This window comes from Mobula birostris, unplaced genomic scaffold, assembly GCF_030028105.1.
Source record: "Mobula birostris isolate sMobBir1 unplaced genomic scaffold, sMobBir1.hap1 scaffold_666, whole genome shotgun sequence".
In the NCBI taxonomy this organism is placed as follows: Eukaryota; Metazoa; Chordata; class Chondrichthyes; order Myliobatiformes; family Myliobatidae; genus Mobula; species Mobula birostris.
The window spans coordinates 21,923-49,251 of record NW_027278385.1 but is presented as its reverse complement, the minus strand read 5'-3'; the positions used below and the strand labels follow the sequence as shown (position 1 = coordinate 49,251).

Sequence of the window (27,329 nt, the reverse complement as noted above, 5' to 3'; positions counted from 1 at the left end):
CCAGATCATGCTGGGCCTGGTCCAGCTCAGCTTCGGGATCCCCTGGTACTTCGTTGTCCGGGACGTCTACGGACCCGACGCCGCCACCCCCTTCTGGACTGGGATCTGGGTTAGTCCTCCGTCCGGGTGCCGAGCGGAGCCGGTGGGGGTGGGTGGAGAGGCTGGGAGCCCAGAGAGGGGCGACTGAAGGGCAGGGAAGGAACTCTGGCTTCAATGCTTTCCTTAGAGCTTTATGGACCTCTGAAATCAGTTTGTAGCCGGCTGCCACAGCCTGTTGACTTCCGCCTGCGGCTAAAACTCGGAAGGTGATTGCCAGCCTCTGAGTCTACTGTGCGGACACTGATGCGAAATAAGTAGTTGGAGACGAGGAACCAAATCATCAAAAATCTACCTGCCGACGTCCGGAAATATTTCCAAGAGCATTTCCTCGTCTGCGTCTCTCAGTGGCGGACAAGCCCAGAAGGTTCACCCTCCTTCAGTCTCGGTCGCCATCGTCTGAAGTTTGAGGTCCTTCGTGTTGTTTCAACACAAAGAAGCTCAAACACAGCCGTGCAGAAACTAGCGTTTTGGCCGGTGAATTGCAGGGCGACGCAGACACACCGTCGCGCAGGTATAAACGCTCACAATGGCGCAGGCTGGCGGCGTTAAGCTGTTACGCACGAGTATAAATCGGCCTTTATTTTCCCCTCTGGGCAGACCCCCCTTCATTTCCGACGGTGGGTCGAGGCAGTGCGTGGGAAAACGGCAGCAGCGGGCAGAATAGAGTGTCACAGTCGCGGAGAAAGTGCCGCGCAGGGAGACGGTATGGCGAAGAGGGCCAGGGCGAGCTGGACCGTGAGGTCAGCAAGTCTATCATATTGTCCGACCGGACGGTTCACTGAGACTGGTGGGACGTGCTTTTGGGCTTTTGTTCTTCCTGCCCGACCGGAAGAGAGGCCGTCCGGGTCGGGTTGGAGGGTGGGGGGTGTCTTCGATTACACTGGCTGCTTTACCGAGGCAGACAGAGTCCGCAGATGGAGAGACTGGTTTTTTTTTTCGCCGTGATGTGCTGGCTGTGTCCACAACTCTGTGGTTTCTGGAAAGGCCGTGATAGAGTGGATGTGCAGAGGATGTTTCCTGTAGTGGGGGAGTCTAGGACCAGAGGACACAGATAGAGTGGATGTGGAGAGGATGTTTCCTGTAGTGGGGGAGTCTCGGACCAGAGGACACAGATAGAGTGGATGTGGAAAGGATGTTTCCTGTAATGGGGGAGTCTAGGACCAGAGGACACAGATAGAGTGGATGTGGAGAGGATGTTTCCTGTAGTGGGTAGTCTCGGACCAGAGGACACAGATAGAGTGGATGTGGAGAGGATGTTTCCTGTAGTGGGGGAGTCTAGGACCAGAGGGCACGGCCTCAGAATATGGGGGCGTCTGTTTGGAATGGAGATGAGGAGAATTTCTTTAATTTCGGAGTTCAGTCGCGGCGTCTTTGGCGGAGAGTTTGCACGTCGTTCCCCAAGAACGCGAGGGTTTCCGCCGGGTGCTCCGGTTTCCTCCCACAGTCCAGAGACGTACCGGTCATTGTAAACTGTCCCGTGATTAGGCTGGGGATAAGTGGGTGGGGCAGCTCACAGTCCCGGGCCGTAACGTTAAATAAACACCGAACCAGGCGGCAGAGGCAACTACGATTACTTTTTCAAAGATTTACGCAGAGGTCCGTGGAGAGGACAGGTAGAGGCCACACACGGGCAAATGGGGCCAGCTCGGGAAGACACCACAGACAGGCTGGGCCAAAGAGCCTGTTTCTGTGACTTATGACTCCATAACTCAGGCCCTTTGGCACCACCTTTCCCCCGCAGCCTCGATGAACCTCCGAGGGAGGGGCAGGGGAATTTGACGGGTTAGTGTACGGGGCGTGGTTCAGATGGAGCTCCTGTGCTAACCCATCCCCCGCCCCTGCTTTCTCCACAGTACCTCATCTCAGGCGGGCTGTCGACGGAGATTAAGGACCTCTCCAACTCGTTCAAGGTCAGTATCCCTGCTCAGGGTGTAGGTTACCCTCGGGGTGGCAGGGGTGCGAGGGAGTGGGCCATGTTGAACACGAGGGGAACGTTTCCCTGCCCTGGCAATGAGATTTGTTATTGTCTTGTGTACCGGGACACAATGGACAGTCGTCTTGCGAAAAAAAAAATACAAAGCAAAATTTATTATCTTCTTCCTTCTTCCTGATGGTTGAGAGGTAATAACTGTTCCTGAACCTGGTGGTGTGGGTCCTGAGGCTCCTGTACCTCCTTCCTGATGGTGGAGGGGTGATAACTGTCCCTGAACCTGGTGGGGTGGGTCCTGAGGCTCCTGTACCCTCCTTCCTGATGGTCGAGGGGTAATAACTGTTCCTGAACCCGGTGGTGTGGGTCCTGAGGCTCCTGTACCTCCTTCCTGATGGTTGAGGGGTGATAACTGTCCCTGAACCTGGTGGTGTTGGTCCTGAGGCTCCTGTACCTCCTTCCTGATGGTCGAGGGGTAATAACTGTTCCTGAACCTGGTGGTGTGGGTCCTGAGGCTCCTGTACCTCCTTCCTGATGGTGGAGGGTGATAACTGTCCCTGAACCTGGTGGTGTGGGTCTTGAGGCTCCTGTACCTCCTTCCTGATGGTTGAGGGGTGATAACTGTCCCTGAACCTGGTGGTGTGGGTCCTGAGGCTCCTGTACCTCCTTCCTGATGGTTGAGGGGTAATAACTGTCCCTGAACCTGGTGGTGTGGGTCCTGAGGCTCCTGTACCTCCTTCCTGATGGTTGAGGGGTAATAACTGTCCCTGAACCCGGTGGTGTGGGTCCTGAGGCTCCTGTACCTCCTTCCTGATGGTTGAGGGGTAATAACTGTTCCTGAACCCGGTGGTGTGGGTCCTGGGCTGACAGCCAGCAGCCAGCCCGCTGCTGTCGACCTTCCGTGTACTCCCACGACACATCAGCCGGTGGCTCCGCCTCCAGAGCCAGGAAAATCCGGCGCCCTAAAGGTGCGCTGGTCTTCCGGGCCGCGTCCTTGGCGCATCGAAACGCGGCCGGTCGAGAGGCCCCGAGAGCGGGTCCCATTTCTGCAAAGTCAGCGTGCAAACTCCGTGTCAGGGTTTTCAAAAGAGCATTGAAAAGGCAAAAAAAAGAGATATCAGAGATTGAAAGAGAGCTGTTTCCGAAGCGCAAGGAAAGGATTCGCCGTCGGGCACCATCGTCCTAAGCTGCGCCCCTGACGGCCTTGACTGGCGAAACAAGACTGCTCCTCGCCCACCTGAGTGCGACGGTGTTCCCGAGCCTCCACCCGGGACTTGCATGGCGGGCCGTGGGGGAGACCAGAGGAACGACGATGGAAGCCCCTAACACCGACGGAGATGGGCAGTGGGGGGGGGGGGGGGAGCTTCGCGGCGGCCCGAAACACAGGCCCTAAGTCAGTTTACCGGTGCGAGGGGAAGCATTGGCAGAACCCGCGGAGAGGAGGCCGGGTTCTCGTGACACCTCAGCTGTCTCTCCTCCTCTAACCAACCTCTCCACCCTCTCTAATCCAGGCAGCATCCTGGTGAACCCCTTCTGCACCCTCTCCAAACCCGCCACCCCCCCCCACACACCCTTCCTGTAACGGGACGACCCAAACGACGTACAATACTCCCAGTCCGGCCCGACAGTTGTAACGTGACTTAGACCATAAGACAAAGGAGCAGAAGTCGGCCATTTGGCCCATCGAGTCTGCTTCACCATTTTATCATGAGCTGATCCATTTCTCCTATTTAGTCCCACTCCCCTGCCTTCTCACCATAACCTTTGATGCCCTGGCTACTCAGATACCTATCAGTCTCTGCCTTAAATACACCCAATGACTTGGCCTCCACTGCTGCCCGTGGCAACAAATTCCATAGATTCACCACCCTCTGACTAAAAAAATTTCTTCGCATCTCTGTTCTGAAAGGGCGCCCTTCAATCCTTAAGTCACGCCCTCTCGGACTAGACTCCCCCATCATGGGAAACAACTTTGCCACATCCACTCTGTCCATGCCTCTTAACATTCGAAATGTTTCTATGAGGTCTCCCCTCATACTTCTTGCACTCACCGTCCCAGCTAATGAACGCCTGCACAGCCATTTCCAGAGAAATTTGGTCTTGGACCGTAAGTTCTCACTGTATGTCGATGTTTCAACCGTCAACTGTGCTCTTCCCCCTTACGCTAGATCTCCCCGATTACAAATCTCCCCTCCGAACTAGACCTGCTCGATACCCCGCAGTTTCACTTGGCGATCTTCTACACTGTACACGCCTCCTTCAGTTTTCAGTATCGTCTGCAAACGTACAAGTCAACAGTCCCATCTGATTCGTTGCTAGATCGGAGAAAGAGTGGAGTTCCCCTTATAAGATGTGCCTCCAGATGCATAGATAGATGGCCCACATGCCTGAAAACACTCATCTGGTCCTTCAGCATCCACGCAGGGAGAGACCGATACTTGCCATCAGAAAGGGCGGCCTTGTCGCGGACTGGACTGGCAGGCTATCTGAAATTGTAGAATCGCCGGAGAGGGTAAGGTTGCCCCAGTATGTGAGACTGCCCGGCTCAGCCGCCGCCGAGAGGCCGCGGGAAGCGAGCAGGGGACGAGGAGAAACAGAGGAGGGGAGTGTGGTGGGTGGGTGAAAAGCCATCCACCCTCCCAGCCTCTGCCCGAGCGCAAGGGCATGCGTCAAATGCTGGCTTTCCTGGGAGGAGGTTGTGTGGCACAATATGTGTGCCCCTGATCTGGAAGCCCCGAAACGGGGCGGGGGTCTCATTCAGGAGGCTGGCTGACTGACTTTGATCTCGCCGGCAGGTGAAGGTGGTCCTGGGGGCCAATATCATCAGTTCCTTTGTGGCCGGTATGGGGGTCATCGCCTACTCCCTCTCCTTCTACCATCGCAAGTGGAATCACTGGGGCTACCGGCCGGTGAGCAACCCTTCTCGTCATCCGACCCTTCTCCCTCAAAAGCACTCTTCCTCGTCACCGTAATACTCCTCCGCAGATCCGTCACCCACTCACGCAACTACACCTCTCAACTTCCCCATGAAAACTCCTTCCCCGACACACTCTACCCACTCCGTGACCGTTCCCCGTCCGACACCGTGTCCCCTCCTTTCCCGTCACACTTAACCCAACCCGTCACTGTTCCCCGTCCGACACCGTGTCCCTTCCTTCCCCCGTCACACTTAACCCACCCCGTCACTGTTCCCCGTCCGACACCGTGTCCCCTCCTTCCCCCGTCACACTTAACCCACCCCGTTACCGTTCCCCGTCCGACACCGTGTCCCCTCCTTCCCCGTCACACTTAACCCAACCCGTCACCGTTCCCCGTCCGACACCGTATCCCCCTCCTTCCCCGTCACACTTAACCCACCCCGTCACCGTTCCCCGTCCGACACCGTATCCCTCTCCTTCCCCGTCACACTTAACCCACCCCGTCACCGTTCCCCGTCCGACACCGTGTCCCCTCCTTCCCCGTCACACTTAACCCAACCCGTCACCGTTCCCCGTCCGACACCGTGTCCCCTCCTTCCCCGTCACACTTAACCCAACCCGTCACCGTTCCCCGTCCGACACCGTGTCCCCTCCTTCCCCGTCACACTTAACCCAACCCGTCACCGTTCCCCGTCCGACACCGTATCCCCCTCCTTCCCCGTCACACTTAACCCACCCTGTCACCGTTCCCCGTCCGACACCGTGTCCCCTCCTTCCCCGTCACACTTAACCCACCCCGTCACCGTTCCCCGTCCGACACCGTATCCCCCTCCTTCCCCGTCACACTTAACCCACCCCGTCACCGTTCCCCGTCCGACACCGTGTCCCCTCCTTCCCCGTCACACTTAACCCACCCCGTCACCGTTCCCCGTCTGACACCGTGTCCCCTCCTTCCCCGTCACACTTAACCCACCCCATCACTGTTCCCCGTCCGACACCGTGTCCCCTCCTTCCCCCGTCACACTTAACCCAACCCGTCACCGTTCCCCGTCCGACACCGTGTCCCCCTCCTTCCCCGTCACACTTAACCCACCCGTCACCGTTCCCCGTCCGACACCGTATCCCCCTCCTTCCCCGTCACACTTAACCCAACCCGTCACCGTTCCCCGTCCGACACCGTGTCCCCTCCCTCCCCGTCACACTTAACCCACCCCGTCACCGTTCCCCGTCCGACACCGTGTCCCCTCCTTCCCCGTCACACTTAACCCACCCCGTCTGACACCGTATCCCCCTCCTTCCCCGTCACACTTAAACCACCCCATCACTGTTCCCCGTCCGACACCGTATCCCCCTCCTTCCCCGTCACACTTAACCCAACCCGTCACCGTTCCCCGTCTGACACCGTGTCCCCTCCTTCCCCCGTCACACTTAACCCACCCCGTTACCGTTCCCCGTCCGACACCGTGTCCCCTCCTTCCCCCGTCACACTTAACCCACCCCGTCACCGTTCCCCGTCCGACACCGTATCCCCCTCCTTCCCCGTCACACTTAACCCAACCCGTCACCGTTCCCCGTCTGACACCGTGTCCCCTCCTTCCCCCGTCACACTTAACCCACCCCGTTACCGTTCCCCGTCCGACACCGTGTCCCCTCCTTCCCCCGTCACACTTAACCCACCCCGTCACTGTTCCCCGTCCGACACCGTGTCCCCTCCTTCCCCGTCACACTTAACCCACCCCGTCACCGTTCCCCGTCCGACACCGTGTCCCCTCCTTCCCCCGTCACACTTAACCCACCCCGTCACCGTTCCCCGTCCGACACCGTGTCCCCTCCTTCCCCGTCACACTTAACCCACCCCGTCACCGTTCCCCGTCCGACACCGTGTCCCCTCCTTCCCCGTCACACTTAACCCACCCCATCACTGTTCCCCGTCCGACACCGTGTCCCCTCCTTCCCCCGTCACACTTAACCCAACCCGTCACCGTTCCCCGTCCGACACCGTGTCCCCTCCTTCCCCGTCACACTTAACCCACCCCGTCACCGTTCCCCGTCCGACACTGTGTCCCCTCCTTCCCCGTCACACTTAACCCACCCCGTCACCGTTCCCCGTCCGACACCGTGTCCCCTCCCTCCCCGTCACACTTAAACCACCCCGTCACCGTTCCCCGTCCGACACCGTGTCCCTTCCTTCCCCCGTCACACTTAACCCACCCCGTCACCGTTCCCCGTCCGACACCGTGTCCCCTCCTTCCCCGTCACACTTGACCCAACCCGTCACCGTTCCCCGTCCGACACCGTGTCCCTTCCTTCCCCGTCACACTTAACCCACCCCGTTACCGTTCCCCGTCCGACACCGTGTCCCTTCCTTCCCCCGTCACACTTAACCCAACCCGTCACCGTTCCCCGTCCGACACCGTGTCCCCTCCTTCCCCGTCACACTTAAACCACCCCATCACTGTTCCCCGTCCGACACCGTGTCCCCCTCCTTCCCCGTCACACTTAAACCACCCCATCACTGTTCCCCGTCCGACACCGTATCCCCCTCCTTCCCCGTCACACTTAACCCACCCCGTCACCGTTCCCCGTCCGACACCGTGTCCCCTCCCTCCCCGTCACACTTAACCCACCCCGTCACCGTTCCCCGTCCGACACCGTGTCCCCTCCTTCCCCGTCACACTTAACCCACCCCGTCACCGTTCCCCGTCCGACACCGTGTCCCCTCCTTCCCCGTCACACTTAACCCACCCCGTCACCGTTCCCCGTCTGACACCGTGTCCCCCTCCTTCCCCGTCACACTTAAACCACCCCATCACTGTTCCCCGTCCGACACCGTGTCCCCTCCCTCCCCGTCACACTTAACCCACCCCGTCACCGTTCCCCGTCCGACACCGTGTCCCCTCCTTCCCCGTCACACTTAACCCACCCCGTCACCGTATCCCCCTCCTTCCCCGTCACACTTCACGCCACCCCGTCCGACACCGTGTCCCCTCCCTCCCCGTCACACTTAACCCACCCCGTCACCGTTCCCCGTCCGACACCGTGTCCCCTCCTTCCCCGTCACACTTAACCCACACCGTCACTGTTCCCCGTCCGACACCGTGTCCCCCTCCTTCCCCGTCACACTTAACCCACCCCGTCACCGTTCCCCGTCCGACACTGTGTCCCCCTCCTTCCCCGTCACACTTAACCCACCCCGTCACCGTATCCCCCTCCTTCCCCGTCACACTTCACGCCACCCCGTCCGACACCGTGTCCCCTCCCTCCCCGTCACACTTAACCCACCCCGTCACCGTTCCCCGTCCGACACCGTGTCCCCCTCCTTCCCCGTCACACTTAACCCAACCCGTCACTGTTCCCCGTCCGACACCGTGTCCCCTCCCTCCCCGTCACACTTAACCCACCCCGTCACCGTTCCCCGTCCGACACCGTGTCCCCTCCTTCCCCGTCACACTTAACCCACCCCGTCACCGTATCCCCCTCCTTCCCCGTCACACTTCACGCCACCCCGTCCGACACCGTGTCCCCTCCCTCCCCGTCACACTTAACCCACCCCGTCACCGTTCCCCGTCCGACACCGTGTCCCCTCCTTCCCCCGTCACACTTAACCCAACCCGTCACTGTTCCCCGTCTGACACCGTGTCCCCTCCCTCCCCGTCACACTTGACCCACCCCGTTACCGTTCCCCGTCCGACACCGTGTCCCCTCCTTCCCGTCACACTTAACCCACCCCGTTACCGTTCCCCGTCTGACACCGTGTCCCCTCCTTCCCCCGTCACACTTAACCCAACCCGTCACCGTTCCCCGTCCGACACCGTGTCCCCTCCTTCCCCGTCACACTTAACCCACCCCGTCACCGTTCCCCGTCCGACACCGTATCCCCCTCCTTCCCCGTCACACTTAAACCACCCCGTCACCGTTCCCCGTCCGACACCGTGTCCCTTCCTTCCCCCGTCACACTTAACCCAACCCGTCACCGTTCCCCGTCTGACACCGTGTCCCCTCCTTCCCCCGTCACACTTAACCCACCCCATCACTGTTCCCCGTCCGACACCGTGTCCCCTCCTTCCCCGTCACACTTAAACCACCCCGTCACCGTTCCCCGTCCGACACCGTATCCCCCTCCTTCCCCATCACACTTAACCCAACCCGTCACTGTTCCCCGTCCGACACCGTGTCCCCTCCTTCCCCCGTCACACTTAACCCACCCCGTCACTGTTCCCCGTCCGACACCGTATCCCCCTCCTTCCCCGTCACACTTAACCCACCCCGTCACCGTTCCCCGTCCGACACCGTATCCCCCTCCTTCCCCGTCACACTTAACCCACCCCGTCACCGTTCCCCGTCCGACACCGTGTCCCCTCCTTCCCCATCACACTTAACCCACCCCGTCACCGTTCCCCGTCCGACACTGTGTCCCCCTCCTTCCCCGTCACACTTAACCCACCCCGTCACCGTTCCCCGTCCGACACCGTATCCCTCTCCTTCCCCGTCACACTTAACCCACCCCGTCACCGTTCCCCGTCCGACACCGTGTCCCCTCCTTCCCCGTCACACTTAACCCACCCCGTCACCGTTCCCCGTCTGACACCGTGTCCCCTCCTTCCCCGTCACACTTAACCCACCCCGTCACCGTTCCCCGTCCGACACCGTATCCCTCTCCTTCCCCGTCACACTTAACCCACCCCGTCACCGTTCCCCGTCCGACACCGTGTCCCCTCCTTCCCCATCACACTTAACCCACCCCGTCACCGTTCCCCGTCCGACACTGTGTCCCCCTCCTTCCCCCGTCACACTTAACCCACCCCGTCACCGTTCCCCGTCCGACACCGTATCCCTCTCCTTCCCCGTCACACTTAACCCACCCCGTCACCGTTCCCCGTCCGACACCGTATCCCTCTCCTTCCCCGTCACACTTAACCCACCCCGTCACCGTTCCCCGTCCGACACTGTGTCCCCCTCCTTCCCCCGTCACACTTAACCCACCCCGTCACCGTTCCCCGTCCGACACCGTGTCCCCTCCTTCCCCCGTCACACTTAAACCACCCCGTCACCGTTCCCCGTCCGACACCGTGTCCCCCTCTTTCCCCGTCACACTTAACCCACCCCGTTACCGTTCCCCGTCCGACACCGTATCCCCCTCCTTCCCCGTCACACTTAACCCACCCCGTTACCGTTCCCCGTCCGACACCGTGTCCCCCTCCTTCCCCGTCACACTTAAACCACCCCATCACTGTTCCCCGTCCGACACCGTGTCCCCTCCCTCCCCGTCACACTTAACCCACCCCGTCACCGTTCCCCGTCCGACACCGTGTCCCCTCCTTCCCCGTCACACTTAACCCACCCCGTCACCGTATCCCCCTCCTTCCCCGTCACACTTCACGCCACCCCGTCCGACACCGTGTCCCCTCCCTCCCCGTCACACTTAACCCACCCCGTCACCGTTCCCCGTCCGACACCGTGTCCCCTCCTTCCCCGTCACACTTAACCCACACCGTCACTGTTCCCCGTCCGACACCGTGTCCCCCTCCTTCCCCGTCACACTTAACCCACCCCGTCACCGTATCCCCCTCCTTCCCCGTCACACTTCACGCCACCCCGTCCGACACCGTGTCCCCTCCCTCCCCGTCACACTTAACCCACCCCGTCACCGTTCCCCGTCCGACACCGTGTCCCCCTCCTTCCCCGTCACACTTAACCCACCCCGTCACCGTTCCCCGTCCGACACCGTGTCCCCTCCCTCCCCGTCACACTTAACCCACCCCGTCACCGTTCCCCGTCCGACACCGTGTCCCCTCCTTCCCCGTCACACTTAACCCACCCCGTCACCGTTCCCCGTCCGACACCGTGTCCCCTCCTTCCCCGTCACACTTAACCCACCCCGTCACCGTTCCCCGTCCGACACCGTGTCCCCTCCTTCCCCGTCACACTTAAACCACCCCGTCACTGTTCCCCATCTGACACCGTGTCCCCTCCCTCCCCGTCACACTTAACCCACCCCGTCACCGTTCCCCGTCCGACACCGTGTCCCCTCCTTCCCCGTCACACTTAACCCACCCCGTCACCGTTCCCCGTCCGACACCGTGTCCCCTCCTTCCCCGTCACACTTAACCCACCCCGTCACCGTTCCCCGTCCGACACTGTGTCCCCCTCTTTCCCCGTCACACTTAACCCACCCCGTCACCGTTCCCCGTCCGACACCGTGTCCCCTCCTTCCCCGTCACACTTAACCCACCCCGTGACCGTTCCCCGTCCGACACCGTGTCCCTTCCTTCCCCCGTCACACTTAACCCACCCCGTCACCGTTCCCCGTCTGACACCGTGTCCCCCTCCTTCCCCGTCACACTTAAACCACCCCATCACTGTTCCCCGTCCGACACCGTATCCCCCTCCTTCCCCGTCACACTTAAACCACCCCGTCACTGTTCCCCGTCCGACACCGTATCCCTCTCCTTCCCCGTCACACTTCACGCCACCCCGTCCGACACCGTATCCCTCTCCTTCCCCGTCACACTTAACCCAACCCGTCACTGTTCCCCGTCCGACACCGTGTCCCCTCCTTCCCCGTCACACTTAACCCACCCCGTCACCGTATCCCCCTCCTTCCCCGTCACACTTCACGCCACCCCGTCCGACACCGTGTCCCCTCCCTCCCCGTCACACTTAACCCACCCCGTCACCGTTCCCCGTCCGACACCGTGTCCCCTCCTTCCCCCGTCACACTTAAACCACCCCGTCACCGTTCCCCGTCCGACACCGTGTCCCCCTCTTTCCCCGTCACACTTAACCCACCCCGTTACCGTTCCCCGTCCGACACCGTGTCCCTTCCTTCCCCCGTCACACTTAACCCAACCCGTCACTGTTCCCCGTCCGACACCGTGTCCCCTCCCTCCCCGTCACACTTAACCCACCCCGTCACCGTTCCCCGTCCGACACCGTGTCCCCTCCTTCCCCGTCACACTTAACCCACCCCGTCACCGTATCCCCCTCCTTCCCCGTCACACTTCACGCCACCCCCGTCCGACACCGTGTCCCCTCCCTCCCCGTCACACTTAACCCACCCCGTCACCGTTCCCCGTCCGACACCGTGTCCCCTCCTTCCCCGTCACACTTAACCCAACCCGTCACCGTTCCCCGTCCGACACCGTGTCCCCTCCCTCCCCGTCACACTTAACCCAACCCGTCACCGTTCCCCGTCCGACACCGTGTCCCCTCCTTCCCCGTCACACTTAACCCACACCGTCACTGTTCCCCGTCCGACACCGTGTCCCCCTCCTTCCCCGTCACACTTAACCCACCCCGTCACCGTTCCCCGTCCGACACTGTGTCCCCCTCCTTCCCCGTCACACTTAACCCACCCCGTCACCGTATCCCCCTCCTTCCCCGTCACACTTCACGCCACCCCGTCCGACACCGTGTCCCCTCCCTCCCCGTCACACTTAACCCACCCCGTCACCGTTCCCCGTCCGACACCGTGTCCCCCTCCTTCCCCGTCACACTTAACCCACCCCGTCACCGTTCCCCGTCCGACACCGTGTCCCCTCCCTCCCCGTCACACTTAACCCACCCCGTCACCGTTCCCCGTCCGACACCGTGTCCCCTCCTTCCCCGTCACACTTAACCCACCCCGTCACCGTTCCCCGTCCGACACCGTGTCCCCTCCTTCCCCGTCACACTTAACCCACCCCGTCACCGTTCCCCGTCCGACACCGTGTCCCCTCCTTCCCCGTCACACTTAACCCACCCCGTCACCGTATCCCCCTCCTTCCCCGTCACACTTCACGCCACCCCGTCCGACACCGTGTCCCCTCCCTCCCCGTCACACTTAACCCACCCCGTCACCGTTCCCCGTCCGACACCGTGTCCCCTCCTTCCCCGTCACACTTAACCCACACCGTCACTGTTCCCCGTCCGACACCGTGTCCCCCTCCTTCCCCGTCACACTTAACCCACCCCGTCACCGTTCCCCGTCCGACACTGTGTCCCCCTCCTTCCCCGTCACACTTAACCCACCCCGTCACCGTATCCCCCTCCTTCCCCATCACACTTCACGCCACCCCGTCCGACACCGTGTCCCCTCCCTCCCCGTCACACTTAACCCACCCCGTCACCGTTCCCCATGACCCCTGTCCTGTGTCCGTGTATTGAATGTCTCTGTGACCCCTGTCCTCTCTCCTTTTACTGACCATCTCCGTGACCCCTGTCCTGTGTCCGTGTATTGACCGTCTCCGTTTCCCGTCCTCTCTCCGTGTACTAACCGTCTACGTGAACCCTGTCCTGTCTCCGTGACCTCTGTCTTCTCTCTGTGTACTGATCGTCTCCATTACCCGTGTCCTGTCACCATGTACCGACTGTCTCCGTGACCCCTGTCCTCTCTCCGTGTACTGACTGTCTCCATGACCCCTGTCCTCTCTCTGTGTACTGATCGTCTCCGTGACCCGTGTTCTGTCTCCGTGTACCGACTGTCTCTGTGACCCCTGTCCTGTCGCCGTGTACTGACCTTCTTCGTGACCCCTGGCTTTTCTCCATGTACCGACTGTCTCCGTGACCCGTCTTCTCTCCGTGTAATGACCGTCTCCGTGACCGCTGTCCTCTCTCCGTGTACATACCATCTCGGTGACTGCTGTCCTCTCTCGGTGTACTGACCGTCTCCGTGTACTGTCCTGTCTCCGTGTACTGTCCTGTCTCCGTGTACCGACGGTCTCCGTAACCCCTGCCCTGTCTCCGTGACTCCTGTCCTGTCTCCGTGTACTGACCATCTCCGTGACCCCCGTCCTGTCTACGTGACCCCCGTCCTGTCTCCGTGACCCCTGCCCTGTCTCCGTGACTCCTGTCCTGTCTCCGTGTACTGACCATCTCCGTGACCCCCGTCCTGTCTACGTGACCCCCGTCCTGTCTCCGTGACCCCTGTCCTGTCTGCATGACCCCTGTCCTCTCTCCGTGTACTGATCGTCTCTGTGCTCTGGTGAACAGGCAGACCCGGTCGCCTTCGTGCTCCTCCTGCAAATGTTCACCACGGCTGAGCTTGTCTTGGCCGTTATCTCAGCCATGCTCATCGCCCAGCACCTGTTCCGCTGCTGTACGCTCAACGTTGTCTCGGTAAGTCTCTCACACCTGGCGACAGTCTGCTTCTCCGTATCCCCCCCCCCCCGGGTCAGACCCACACACCGTGCACAGTTCCCGTCCCGTATCCCACACACACCAGGAGCACCGTACACAGTCCGCTTCTCCGCATCCCCCGGGGTCAGACCCACACACCGGGAGCACCGTGCACTGTTCCCGTCTCCGTATTCCCCCTGGGTCAGACCCACACAGACTGGGAGCACCGTGCACAGTTCCTGTCTCCGTATTCCCCCCCCCCCCCCCCCGGGTCAGACCCACACACACCGGGAGCCCGGGAGCACCGTGCACAGTTCCCGTCTCCGTATCCCCCCCCCCCCCCCCGGGTCAGACCCACACACACCGGGAGCACCGTGCACAGTTCCCGTCTCCGTATCCCCCCTGGGTCAGACCCACACACACCGGGAGCACCGTGCACTGTTCCTGTCTCCGTATCCCCCTGGGTCAGACCCACACAGACCGGGAGCACCGTGCACAGTTCCCGTCTCCGTATCCCCCCGGGTCGGACCCACACACACTGGGAGCACCGTGCACAGTTCCCGTCTCCGTATCCACCCTGGGTCAGACCCACACACACCGCGAGCACCGTGCACAGTTCCCGTCTCCGTATCCCCCCTGGGTCAGACCCACACACACCGGGAGCTCCGTGCACAGTTCCCGTCTCCGTATCCACCCTGGGTCAGACCCACACACACCGCGAGCACCGTGCACAGTTCCCATCTCCGTATCCCCCCTGGGTCAGACCCACACACACCAGGAGTACCATGCACAGTTCCCGTCTCCGTATCCCCCCTGGGTCAGACCCACACACACCGCGAGCACCGTGCACAGTTCCCGTCTCCGTATCCCCCCTGGGTCAGACCCACACACACCGGGAGCTCCGTGCACAGTTCCCGTCTCCGTATCCACCCTGGGTCAGACCCACACACACCGCGAGCACCGTGCACAGTTCCCATCTCCGTATCCCCCCTGGGTCAGACCCACACACACCAGGAGTACCATGCACAGTTCCCGTCTCCGTATCCCCCCTGGGTCAGACCCACACACACCGGGAGCACCGTGCACAGTTCCCGTCTCCGTATCCTCCCCTGGGTCAGACCTACACACACCGGGAGCACCGTGCACAGTTCCCATCTCCGTATCCACCCTGGGTCAGACCCACACACACCGGGAGCACCGTACACAGTTCCCATCTCCGTATCCCCCTGGGTCAGACCCACACACACTGGGAGCAGCATGCACAGTTCCCGTCTCCGTATCCCCCCTGGGTCTGACCCTCACAGTGGGAGCACCGTGCACAGTTCCTGTCTCCGTATCCCCCCGGGTCAGACCCACAAACACCGGGAGCACCGTGCACTGTTCCCGCCTCCGTATCCCCCCCGGGTCAGACCCACACACACCGGGAGCACCGTGCACAGCTCCCGTCTCCGTATCCCCCCTGGGTCAGACCCACACACACCGGGAGCACCGTGCACTGTTCCCGCCTCCGTATCCCCCCGGGTCAGACCCACACACACCAAGAGTACCGTGCACAGTTCCCGTCTCCGTATTCCCCCCCGGGTCAGACCCACACACACCGGGAGCACCGTGCACAGTTCCCGTCTCCGTGTCCCCCCGGGTCAGACCCACACACACCGGGAGCACTGTACACAGTTCCCGTCTCCGTATCCCCCCGGATCAGACCCACACACACCGGGAGCACCGTGCACAGTTCCCGTCTCCGTATCCCCTCGGGTCAGACCCACACACACCAGGAGTACCATGCACAGTTCCCGTCTCCGTATTCCCCTGGGTTAGACCCACACACTGGGAGCACCGTGCACACTTCCCATCCCATATCCCACACACACCGGGAGCACCGTACACAGTTCCCATCTCCATATACCCCTGGGTCAGACCCACACACACCGGGAGCACCGTGCACAATTCCCATCTCCATATACCCCTGGGTCAGACCCACACACACCGGGAGCACCGTGCACAGTTCCCGTCTCCGTATCCCCCCTGGGTCAGACCCACACACACCGGGAGCACCGTGCACAGTTCCTGTCTCCGTATCCCTCCGGGTCGGACCCACACACACCGGGAGCACCGTGCACAGTTCCCGTCTCCGTATCCTCCCCTGGGTCAGACCTACACACACCGGGAGCACCGTGCACAGTTCTCGTCTCCGTATCCCCTCGGGTCAGACCCACACACACCAGGAGTACCATGCACAGTTCCCGTCTCCGTATTCCCCTGGGTTAGACCCACACACTGGGAGCACCGTGCACACTTCCCATCCCATATCCCACACACACCGGGAGCACCGTACACAGTTCCCATCTCCATATACCCCTGGGTCAGACCCACACACACCGGGAGCACCGTGCACAATTCCCATCTCCATATACCCCTGGGTCAGACCCACACACACCGGGAGCACCGTGCACAATTCCCATCTCCATATACCCCTGGGTCAGACCCACACACACCGGGAGCACCGTGCACAGTTCCTGTCTCTGTATCCCCCCCGGGTCAGACCCACACACACCGGGAGCACCGTGCACAGTTCCCGTCTCCGTATCCCCCCCCCCCCCCCCCCGGGTCAGACCCACACACACCGGGAGCACCGTGCACAATTCCCATCTCCATATACCCCTGGGTCAGACCCACACACACCGGGAGCACCGTGCACAATTCCCATCTCCATATACCCCTGGGTCAGACCCACACACACCGGGAGCACCGTGCACAGTTCCTGTCTCTGTATCCCCCCCGGGTCAGACCCACACACACCGGGAGCACCGTGCACAGTTCCCGTCTCCGTATCCCCCCCCCCCCCCCCCGGGTCAGACCCACACACACCGGGAGCACCGTGCACAGTTCCCGTCTACATATCCCAGAAAATGGCCACAGAAGTAGACAGGACGGTAAAGTAGCCTTATGGTGCACTTGGCTTCCACAGTCGGGGTGTCTCCTTTCAGCAGTATAAGATTCTGCTCTGATCACACTCGCAGTCTGAACAAACTTAGGTTGTTTTTGACGAGTGACAGAGACTATGGGGAGGCCTGATACCGGTTTATAAGGTCACAAAAGACATCGAAAGTGCAGAAGGTATTTTATCCCCCGATGCCGGAGGGCGGAGGTTTCAGGCCAGGGGGAGAAGGTTTCGACGGGATGTGTGGGCAGGTTTCTCTTTTGCACTGAGAGCACCGGGTGGCTGGAATCTGCTGCCAGGGTTGGTGGCGGAGGGAGACACTGTCGTGTTCGATACCGAGGCAGCAGACAGAGAGGTCAGGCCCGGAACTGAACTTAGTTGAGAATGGTCCTTGTCGAACGTGAACTCCCCTGCGGGAGTGGCTCACCAGGTGACCGAGGGTTAACACCGTTAACTCCACTGCATCTCCCTCCTTGATAAAAGTACCGTGCGTGAACTTCCTGTGTATAGAAATGAAATCATCGTCAATGAAAGTGGGCGATTCGGTCCACTTACCCCTCAGCATGCAAGTTACTCTCTTTCATAAACGTAAAAAAATTGCCAACATTATAACTGTATTTCCCTTAGTTTTTTCCCCCCTCTTTTGTTGCTTTATTATTCTAAGGACAGAGTAGAAACAACCTTAGAGTCTGGGAGTCCTGAAGGCTGTTTCCAGTGACCTGGAGATCGGACAAGCTACAAAAGTCCAGCAGCTGCAACATTTCTGGGTCCACCTCGATCATCTCCTGATCCAGGGCAGAGACCTCTGGGACATCGTTATCCCTCCTCTCTCTCTTTTCTTCCTGCAGGTTGACGGACATGCCTCTAACTTGTTCTCGCTGGATGTGTTTCATTCAGTGTGTCACATACCCTGCAATCTTGTTGCGGGGTTTCTTCTGGGGACGATGGGCAATCTCCTTTTTGTTGGTGTGGAAGTCGCTGCCGAAGGTGGGTGTGGCATTTCTCAATCACCACCCGAGGCAGCTTTCTTCACCGTCTTCGTCCTGACGCGACCCATCTTGGTTCCCGCCGCTGGAAGAGTATTTCTCTTAGTCTTTAACGGTCTCACTCTCCCTCCTTTTCACCAATCCCTTTTTGTCGAGATTAGATTAGATTATGAGGGCACTCAGTCCTCGTTCATTGTCATTTAGAAATGCCTGCATTAAAAATGATAATGTTCCTCCAGAGTGATATCACAGAAACACAGGACAGACCAAGACTAAACTGACAAAACCGCAGAATTATAACATATAGTTACAACAGTGCAAAGCAATACCATAATTTGATAAGGAGCACGGTAAAAACACAAGTCTCAAAGTCCCGATGGACTCATCATCTCACGCAGACGGTGGAAGGGAGAAACTCTCCCTGCCATGAACCTCCAAGCACCGCAAACTTGCCAATGCATTGGAAGCACCCAACCGCGGCCGACTCTGAGTCCGTCCGAAAACTTTGGGCCTCCGACCAGCCCCTCCGAGCACCATCCTCTGCCGAGCACTTCGATCCCGGCCCCGGCTGCCAAGCAACAAGCAAAGCCGAGGACTCGGCCTTCCCCTCCGGAGATTCTGGACCGCACAGTAGCAGCGGCAGCGAAGCAGGCATTTCAGAAGTTTCTCCAGATGTTCCTCCGTGCTTCTCACGTCCGTCTCCATCAAACCAGGATTGTGCACGGCACCCTACTTGGCAAATAACAGACACCACCACCGGAGCGGCCGCTGCGAGCTGCGTCACTTTCCGAAAACGTTCCCGGCGTTGGTGCTCAAACACACAAACACTAAATCTGATCGCCAGCAAGAGGAAATCTGCAGATGCTGGAAATCTGATCAACACACACACACAGTGCTGGAACGGAGTACAATTGATGTGCTGCCAGAGGCTCTGGGCCCGAAATGTCGACTGCACCCTTTCCCATGCTGAGCTCCGCCAGCATTTTGTGTGTGTGTGTGTGTGTGTGTTGCGCTAAATCTAGCGGAGGCCGGGGCAGATGACCTGAACTCTCCGGCAAAGTGAGAGGACCACTCTGCCTCATCGGTCACTCGCCCTCAGCTCTCGGGGTATGGCGTCCACGTCTGTGCTGGGACAGATAGACGACCCGATCTGGGATAGGTTGCTGGAAGCGTTGGAGCGGACGGGTGTGCTGGACCAGGCGAGTGATGCTCGACAGAAGGAGCGGGTTCCTTTCTCTTACCTTTCGCCTGATTTCACCTCGTGATATTCCCATCGCGGCGCCCCCCCCCCCCCCCACCGCTGTTCCTTTGGCCGATTGACCACAGGACCCCAAACCGCTGGGATTTTGCTCCGCGTCCCCCATCGGTTCCTCACGCGGCGTCGCCTCAGAGTTTCCCACTCTGTCCAAGCCCGGTAAGTTGGGGTCGGAGAAGCGAAGGAAGCTGTTCTCGGCCTCGGACGTCTCTGACGGGCTGTAGCCATGCGCAAGAAGCGTGGACCGATAAGCCTGCGGTGATTTGCCTCCAGTAGGAGACCCTTAACAGTGTGCAGTGCTCTTGACACTTCTCCGTTTGCCTGTGGGTCCTGTGGACGGCTTGCCTGCCGTTTTGACCTCAACGTCCCGAGCAATTCTGAGCAGCAGGCGGAGCTTAGGACGACGGCAGCTCCTTTGCGTCTTCGGAAACAGCTCTGTTTCTATCTTTAATACCTCTATTTCCCCCTTTCAGGGTTCTTCCGAAGACCCTGACCGGGAGTTACGCTCTGACTTCGGTTCTTTGCGGGGCACGGGGCCTCACGACCAGCCGCTTTTTGGCGTGCTGAGGCCACGGCCTGGGAAGACCTCGTGGCTCTGGAGGCAGCCGGACTCAAGGTCGACGCGTCGCGGGAGTACACAGGAAGATCGACAGCAGCGAGCTGGCTGTGCCCCCAGAGACCTGAGTTCTTTGGGTGCAGAGCTCGGAAAAAAGCGACACCACAGACTTTTAACCATAAATCAGAGAGCTCTTTTGTTGTGTCTCCCCTCTCGCTGTGAAACGGAGACGTCTCTCTCTCCTTTATTAGTGAGAGAGAGCCTATGGTATGTCGAATACCGGGTGAACAAGTAGTCTTTGGGGTACTGCAAGAGTGTTTATTGATGCTTTGCTGCATGCTTGAGTGCTCGGTGGAGGCTTTTTTGTTGCTGGGGGAGAGTCTTTGCCTTGTTGCTGCTTATGCGTGGGAGGGGGAGCTGGAATGGGGGGCGTGGTTTGGGGTTCTAACTGCCATTCATTTTTTGGGGCACTCTTCGTGGATGTTTGCGAAGAATAAGAATTTCAGGATGTATCTTGTGTACATTTCTCTGAGATTAAATGTACCTGTTGAAGTGGGTCTAGCAGTCCAGGACTTTCTCCCTGCTGCTGAGGATGTAGAGAACAGCCTGGACGACACTTCAGCATTCTGTAAAGAGATCCCCAATGAGAAGATACTCCTCTCTTTCCAGTTTGCAGTGTGCCTTGGAGAGTCTGGGAGTTCACAGAGGCCCAACACGACTTCTGTGCAGTTTTCTGCGTGATTCACGTTGCTTTACGTAATCTCCCAGCTGTGTGTCCTTGGACCGCACTGATTGCCTTGCACCGAGGTGACATTGTCCAGTTGCCTTGACGTCCTCGGTGGGTTTGACTGATGACCTTGGCGTGCATAGAAGGAGGAGTGACAAGTCCGGAGCCCTTTAGCAGCATCGAGAGGTGGTGGGTGTCTCTCTTTCAAGCCAGTCAGGCCTGAGTTCATGGGCTCCTTTTGGAACAGCTGGCCATCCATGCTCACAGAATTGCGTGACCTTGCTGCAGATTTGATCCTTTTCCAACCCAGCGTGAATTTCGTCCGTGATACCGGAAAGCTTTCACGCACCTGAGCTTGGTAGATTAGATTAGATTATGAGGACACTCAGTCCTTGTTTGTCATTTAGAAATGCATGTATTAAGAAATGATACAATGTTCCTCCAGAGTGATATCACAAGAAAACAACAGGCATCCGCTAGCCTTGCGAGACCATGGATCTGCGCCTGGAAGTCTTTACTCTCCAGGGCGCAGGCCTGGGCAAGGTTGTATGGAAGACCGGCAGTTGCCCATGCTGCAAGTCTCCCCTCTCCACGACACCAATGTTGTCCAAGGGAAGGGCATCAGGACCCATACAGCTTTGCACCAGTGTCGTCGCAGAGCAATGTGTGATTAACACGTTCCCTCGGCTGGGGCTCGAACTCACGACCTTCAGGTCGCTAGTCCACTTGGCCATGTGCCCACACAGGCCACAAATCAAAGACTAACATAATTATAATATAGTTACAACAGTGCAAAGCAATACCATAATTTGATAAAGAGCAGACCATGGGCACGGTAAAAAAAAAGTCTCAAAGTTCAGATCGACTCCCGATAGTCGATAGCAGGCGGCAGAAGGGAGAAACTCTCCCTGCCATAAACCTCCAGGCGCCGACAACTGCCGATGCATTGGAAGCACCCGGCCACAGCCGACTCTGAGTCCGTCCGAAAACTTCGAGCCTCCGACCAGCCTCCCGAGCACCATCCACTGCCGAGCGCTTCGACCCTGCCCCGGCCGCTGAGCAACAAGCAAAGCCGAGGACTCTGGGCCTTCCCCTCCGGAGATTCCGGACCACACAGTAGCAGCGGCGGCAAAGAAGGCATTTCAGAAGTTTCTCTGTGTTCTCACGTCTGTCCCCATCAAATCAGGATTGTACACGGCACCCTCCTTGACAGATAACAGATATCATCTACCGGAGTGGCCACTGCGCGCTGCGTCGCGCCGCCATCTTCCCCTCCTCCTTATGATGGTATTTTCCATGAGGGCGGAGTCAGCTCCCATCCACCCGCTTTTCTATGGCACCCCTGGCGGCGGTGGTGTGAACGATTCCGCTGGATATGTGTTCGACGCCACAACAGGATCACATTCTGAATCTTTGCAGAGGTGGAGGTGCGTCACCCAAGTGCTTTGAGCCGGGGATGCTGAGAGGTGGATAGTGCTCCATTTCAAGGAGGAATTTGGTGCCCGTCGAGCCCGCACGAGAGCCAGCGCCTCCTCTTTGATTTGGGCGTAACGCCGCCCGGTGGGAGCCAGGGCCCCTTGATGCGTGTGCCCCCGGTTTCCGTGCCCCACTGCAGTTCTGCATGAGCGCTCCCCCTCGGCCAAAGGGAGAGGCGTCTGCTGAGACCTTGGTTAAAAGCCGGGAGGAGAAGATGGCGGCGCGACGCAGCGGCCACTCCAGTGGTGATGTCTGTTATCTGTCAAGTAGGGTGCCGTGCACGATCCTGATTTGATGGAGACAGACGTGAGAGCACGGAGGAACATCTGGTGAAACTCCTGAAATGCCTGCTTCGCTGCCGCTGCTACTGTGCGGTCCAGAATCTCCGGAGGAGAAGGCCCCGAGTCCTCGGCTTTGCTTGTTGCTCGGCGGCCGGGGCGGGGTTGAAGTGCTCAGCGGAGGATGGTGCTCGGAGGCTCGAGGTTTTCGGACGGCCTCAGAGTCCGCTGTGGTCGGGTGCTTCCAATGGTGCTGCAGGTTGGAGGTTCATGGCAGGGAGAGTTCCTCCCTTCTGCCGCCTGCGTGGGATGATGAGTCTATCGGGACTTTGAGACTTTTTTTTTAACCGTGCCCATGGTCTGCTCTTTATCAAATTATGGTATTGCTTTGCACTGTTGTAACTATATGTTGTAATTATGTGGTTTTGTCAGTTTTAGTCTTGGTTTGACCTGTGTTTTTCTTGTGATATCCTTCTGGAGGAACGTTGTATCATTTTTTAACGCATGCTTTTCTAAATGACATTAAATGAGGACCGAGTGTCCTCATAATCTAATCTAAATTTGTTCGGGCCGAAGAACACCAATGCCGGTGGAGAGATAAGCTCTGCTTTGAGCGCCGAGAATGACCCCTCCTGGGGTGTGTCCCCAGGTCCAGATAGCTCTCTGAGAGAGGAGGTCACGTACTGGCTTTGCTGTCCCTGCCGGATCTGGAGTGAGCTCTCCCAGCTGGTCTACCATGCCAAGGAAGCCGTGGATCACAGGTTGAAACCTGTTCCGAACTCCTGCCAGTCTGTCGGAATCCCTCTGGCGGCCTAAGAACTTTACTCCAACTTTACTAACTCGCATTTCTTTTTGTTCAGGGCAATTCCGGCCTGTTTCACTTCCTCCAAGGCAGCCTCCACTCTTGAAGCTCTGAAGACGAGCCATCCAAATGGCAGACTACTCCTTCCAGTCCCTCCCAAGATCCGGTTCGCCCTTATCTTGAAAGTGTTCAGGGGCTGAGGAGATTCCCAAAGGGAGCCTCCTGAAGGCATAACCGTCCATATGGTGTGATAAAATTTGGGAGCTGCCAGAACCCCGAGTTTGCACTCAGTCTGGTGAGGGACTTTGCTTCCGCCTAGCGTACCCAGTATGTGTCCGGCAGAGGGCAGGATAAACTTCTCCCGCCCCACTGCACCGTTCAACTTTGTTAGATCGGCACAGATCCTGGCTTGGGAAGAGGCCGTGGACAATTCTGATTTGATGGAGAACGGACGTGAAAGCACAGAGGAACATCTGGGGAAATTTCTGAAACGCCCGTCCGCCGCTGTTGTTACTGCGCGGTCGGGAATCTTCTGGAGGGTAGGCCTCAAAATCCCCGGCCTTGCCTGCTTTCAGCGACCGAGAAGGAGGTCGAATCGCTCGGACAGAGATGGCGCTCAGTACTCGGTGCCGGAGAGCTGATTGGAGGCTCGAAGTTTTCGGACGACTCGGTGTTGGACTGTGGTCGGGCATGGCAGGGAGAGTTTTTCTTCCTTCTCCCGTCTGCGTGAGATGTGGGACATTTGAGAGACTTTGAACTTTTTACTGTGCTCATGGACTTCTTCATCAAGTTATGGTATTGTTGCACTGTTGTAACTACATGTTATAACTATGTGGGGCTTTGTCGGGTTTTTTCAGTCTTGGGCCTGTCCTGTTTTGTGATATCACACCGGAGGAAATATTGTATCATTTCTTAATGCATGCATTACTAAATGACAATAAAAGAGGACTGCGTGTCTTCATAATCCTAAAACATTGTTCAGCGAACCCAGCCTTGCGAGGAGGTCCAGCTTCCCGATGGCATGTCCCTCCCGGTCGTGGCGAGAAGAGGCGCCGAACAGCACTGGTGTCCTCTTTCAACTGTTTCTCCACTTTCACAGACGGAACTGGTAAAGATTCTTTTCGCCCTGGGCTTCGGTGTCCCGCGTTGGGTTTGGCGATTGCCTCACTGGTTTTCTGGTCGGACTTTCGGGGCGGTGGGGGGGGGTAGTGTGGCTGTGACATTTGCCCCAGTGTCCATTTTTTGAACGTCACCGCCACATTTTGCAGCCGAGCCGTAGTTCGCCGGCCTCGCCCGTTCAAATCGAGAGCCCTCCCTTCATCTGAATCACGGTCTTCTCCGACCTCCTGAAGAGCTGTCTTTGAGCGACGCTGGCTTCCTATAATGGCTGACTATTGCACTGGTCGCATTGCACTCCTTTTGCTGGAGGCTGGGCATTTGACCTGCTCCTGGCTTCGCCCGTCTGTTTGAGCTGAGCTCTGCAGCCGCCTCCTCCTTCCTGCCCGCCTCTTGTTTGTACTCGTCTTTCTGTGCGGCTTCTGCCTCTGCCCGGGGCATGGTTTCGGCGCCCGGGTTCTGCCTGGCGCTGACAAACCTTCTCGCTCCGCCTGACCAGGGTAATCACTCTCGAGTCTTGAGATTTGCCGGCAACTGAGGCCCTCGCTGGCAGTGTGGGGTCCAGTCGCCCGACAGCAGCCCTGCCTCCAGTTGGCTCGTCTCTCAGATTATCCACGTGCACAGTTGCCGGGCAGGGCACACGATTCACTTGATGCTCTTCTGAAGCCTGAGTGAGATTGCCTGCAATCCTAAACCTCTCAGAGCCCCACCCCAAGGTTTAGAGAAACCAAACGTCTCGGGAGACTTTATTCGGCGAGTAGCTGGAGGTCCTGCGAATATTTACTCCACTTTCCCGTTTGTTTATTTACTGTCTTATTTATTTAGAACACAGAATGTAGAAATCTACAGCACATTACAGGCCCTTCGGCCCACAATGTTCTGCCAACCACATAACCTACTCCAGAAGCTGTCTAGAATTTCCCGACCGCATAGCCCTCTATATTTCTAAGCTCCATGTGCTATCTAAGAGTCGCTTAAAAGACCCTATCGTATCTGCCTCCACCACCGTCGCCGGCAGCCCATTCCACGCACTCACCACTCTCTGTGTGGAAAAACTTACCTCTGACATCCCCCTTGTTCCTACTTTCAAGCACCTTAAAACTGTGCCCTCTCTTGTGGCAGCCATTTCAGCCCTGGGAAAAAGCCCCTGGCTATCCACACGATCAATGCCTCTCCCTATCTTATACACCTCTGTCAGGTCACCTCTCATCCTCTGTCCTTTTGCATTTGTACAGGGCCCTGGTGAGACCACACCTGGAGTACTGTGTGCAGTTTTGGTCTCCAGGGTTAAGGAAGGACATCCTGGCTGTGGAGGAGGTGCAGTGTAGGTTCACTAGGTTAATTCCTGGGATGTCCGGACTGTCTTACGCAGAGAGGTTAGAGAGACTGAGCTTGTACACGCTGGAATTAAGGAGATTGAGGGGGGATCTGATTGAGACATATAAGATTATTAAGGGATTGGACAAGATAGAGGCAGGAAATATGTTCCAGATGCTGGGAGAGTCCAGTACCAGAGGGCATAGTTTAAGAATAAGGGGTAGGTCATTTAGGACAGAGTTGAGGAGGAACTTCTTCTCCCAGAGAGTTGTGGAGGTGTGGAACGCGCTGCCTCAGAAGGCAGTGGAGGCCAATTCTCTGGATGCTTTCAAGAAGGAGCTAGATAGGTATCTTATGGATAGGGGAATCAAGGGTTATGGGGACAAGGCAGGAACCGGGTATTGATAGTAGTTGATCAGCCATGATCTCAGAATGGCGGTGTAGGCTCGAAGGGCCGAATGGTCAACTTCTGCACCTATTGTCTATTGTCTCTGTCGCTCCAAGGAAAAAAGGCCGAGTTCACTCAACCTATTCTCATAAGGCGTATTCCCCAATCCAGGCAACATCCTTGGAAATCTCCTCTGCACCCTTTCTATGGTTTCCACATCCTTCCCGTAGTGAGGTGACCAGAACTGAGCACGGGACTCCAAGTGGGGTCTGACCAGAGTCTTGTAAAGCTGTAATAATACTTCACAGCTCTTGAAATCAGTCCATGGTTGATGAATGCCAACACACCACACGCCTTCTTAACAACGCTGTCAACCCACGCAGCAGCTCAGAGTGTCCTCTCGACACGGACCCCAAGATCCGTCAGATCCTCCACACTGCCAAGAGTCTTGCAATTTATATTATATTCCGTCTTCAAATTTGAGCTACCAAAATGAACCGCTTCACACTTACCTGGGTTGAAGTCCATCTGCCACTTCTCAGCCCAGTTCTGCATCCTACCGACGTCCCGCTGTAACCTCTGACAACCCTCCAGACAATCCACAACACCCCCAACTTTTAGGTCATCAACAAATTTAGTAACCCACCCTTCTACTTCCTCATCTGGGTCATTTATAAAGATCACAAAGAGGAGCGGTCCCAGTACAGATCCCTGCAGAACAGTCCTTTTGTAATTGGGACGACAAAAGTCTTCCTTTCGTTCCGAGAGTTTGACTGACTTCTTTGCTGTGTCTGTGTCTCTCTGCACTTTCCCAGGCTAGTGGCCCACAGACTATTAGTTTTGGGTGCAGCTGAAACACATTGCCTCTGTGCTGCGGGCTGTATAATGTTGAGATCTGACCAATCTTTTGCCCACCCATGTTCCTCCACAGCCCCAGTGAGACCGCAGGAAACCCCGGACAAGTCTGGAGTGGGGCGGGGGGGGAACTTTGGCGAAGGGGAGAGAAGAATCGACGCCTGGCTTCGTGAAGCGTGCCGCTCTGCAGAGGCCAGCAGACAAAACCAGCAGGGCTGTAACACAGAGTTGGAGGGGAGGGGAAGGGGAGGAGAAGGGGGAACACTGGTAGGTATTACAGGGGAATGCTTGTAATTTCTTTAAGATTAAAGTTCTGTCAAGACAAATAGAATAACTAAATTATTCCTGAACACTCCACAACACCTCTCACCATGTCGATCACAACCTCCCTCCTGATGTCGCTCACCACCACCACCCCCATCTCTGTCACCCTCTCCCTCCATTACACCCCTCCCAATCTCAGTCAACCCCTCCTACCCTGACCTGTCTCCATCACCTCTACCTCCGCTAAACCCCTCGCCGCCTCCATCACCCACTGCCTCCCCTGCACCACTCCCCAACTCCGTCACCCCCGCCTCCCTCCCCTACGGCC

At 58.2% G+C, this 27,329-nt stretch overlaps 1 protein-coding gene across 1 annotated transcript; it reads left to right on the top strand.

Annotated features, from left to right (window-relative positions):
- On the top strand, positions 1 to 26,996 carry LOC140193646 (membrane-spanning 4-domains subfamily A member 12-like). The gene is made up of 5 exons (XM_072250807.1): positions 1 to 109; positions 1,953 to 2,009; positions 4,822 to 4,935; positions 13,915 to 14,040; positions 26,814 to 26,996. The coding sequence occupies exons 1-5, from the start codon at positions 8 to 10 to the stop codon at positions 26,820 to 26,822; spliced, it is 408 nt and encodes a 135-aa protein (XP_072106908.1). The 5' UTR covers positions 1 to 7; the 3' UTR covers positions 26,823 to 26,996.
- The last annotated feature ends 333 nt before the right edge of the window (positions 26,997 to 27,329 follow it).

What these genes read in the sequence shown, in the direction of transcription:
- LOC140193646 (XM_072250807.1), top strand. Translation starts at nt 8, where the DNA reads ATGCTGGGCCTGGTCCAGCTCAGCTTCGGGATCCCCTGGTACTTCGTT. An exon ending in ACCTCTCCAACTCGTTCAAG is followed by an intron (nt 2,010 to 4,821) that starts GTCAGTATCCCT and finishes TCTCGCCGGCAG; the next exon opens with GTGAAGGTGGTCCTGGGGGC. An exon ending in ATCACTGGGGCTACCGGCCG is followed by an intron (nt 4,936 to 13,914) that starts GTGAGCAACCCT and finishes TCTGGTGAACAG; the next exon opens with GCAGACCCGGTCGCCTTCGT.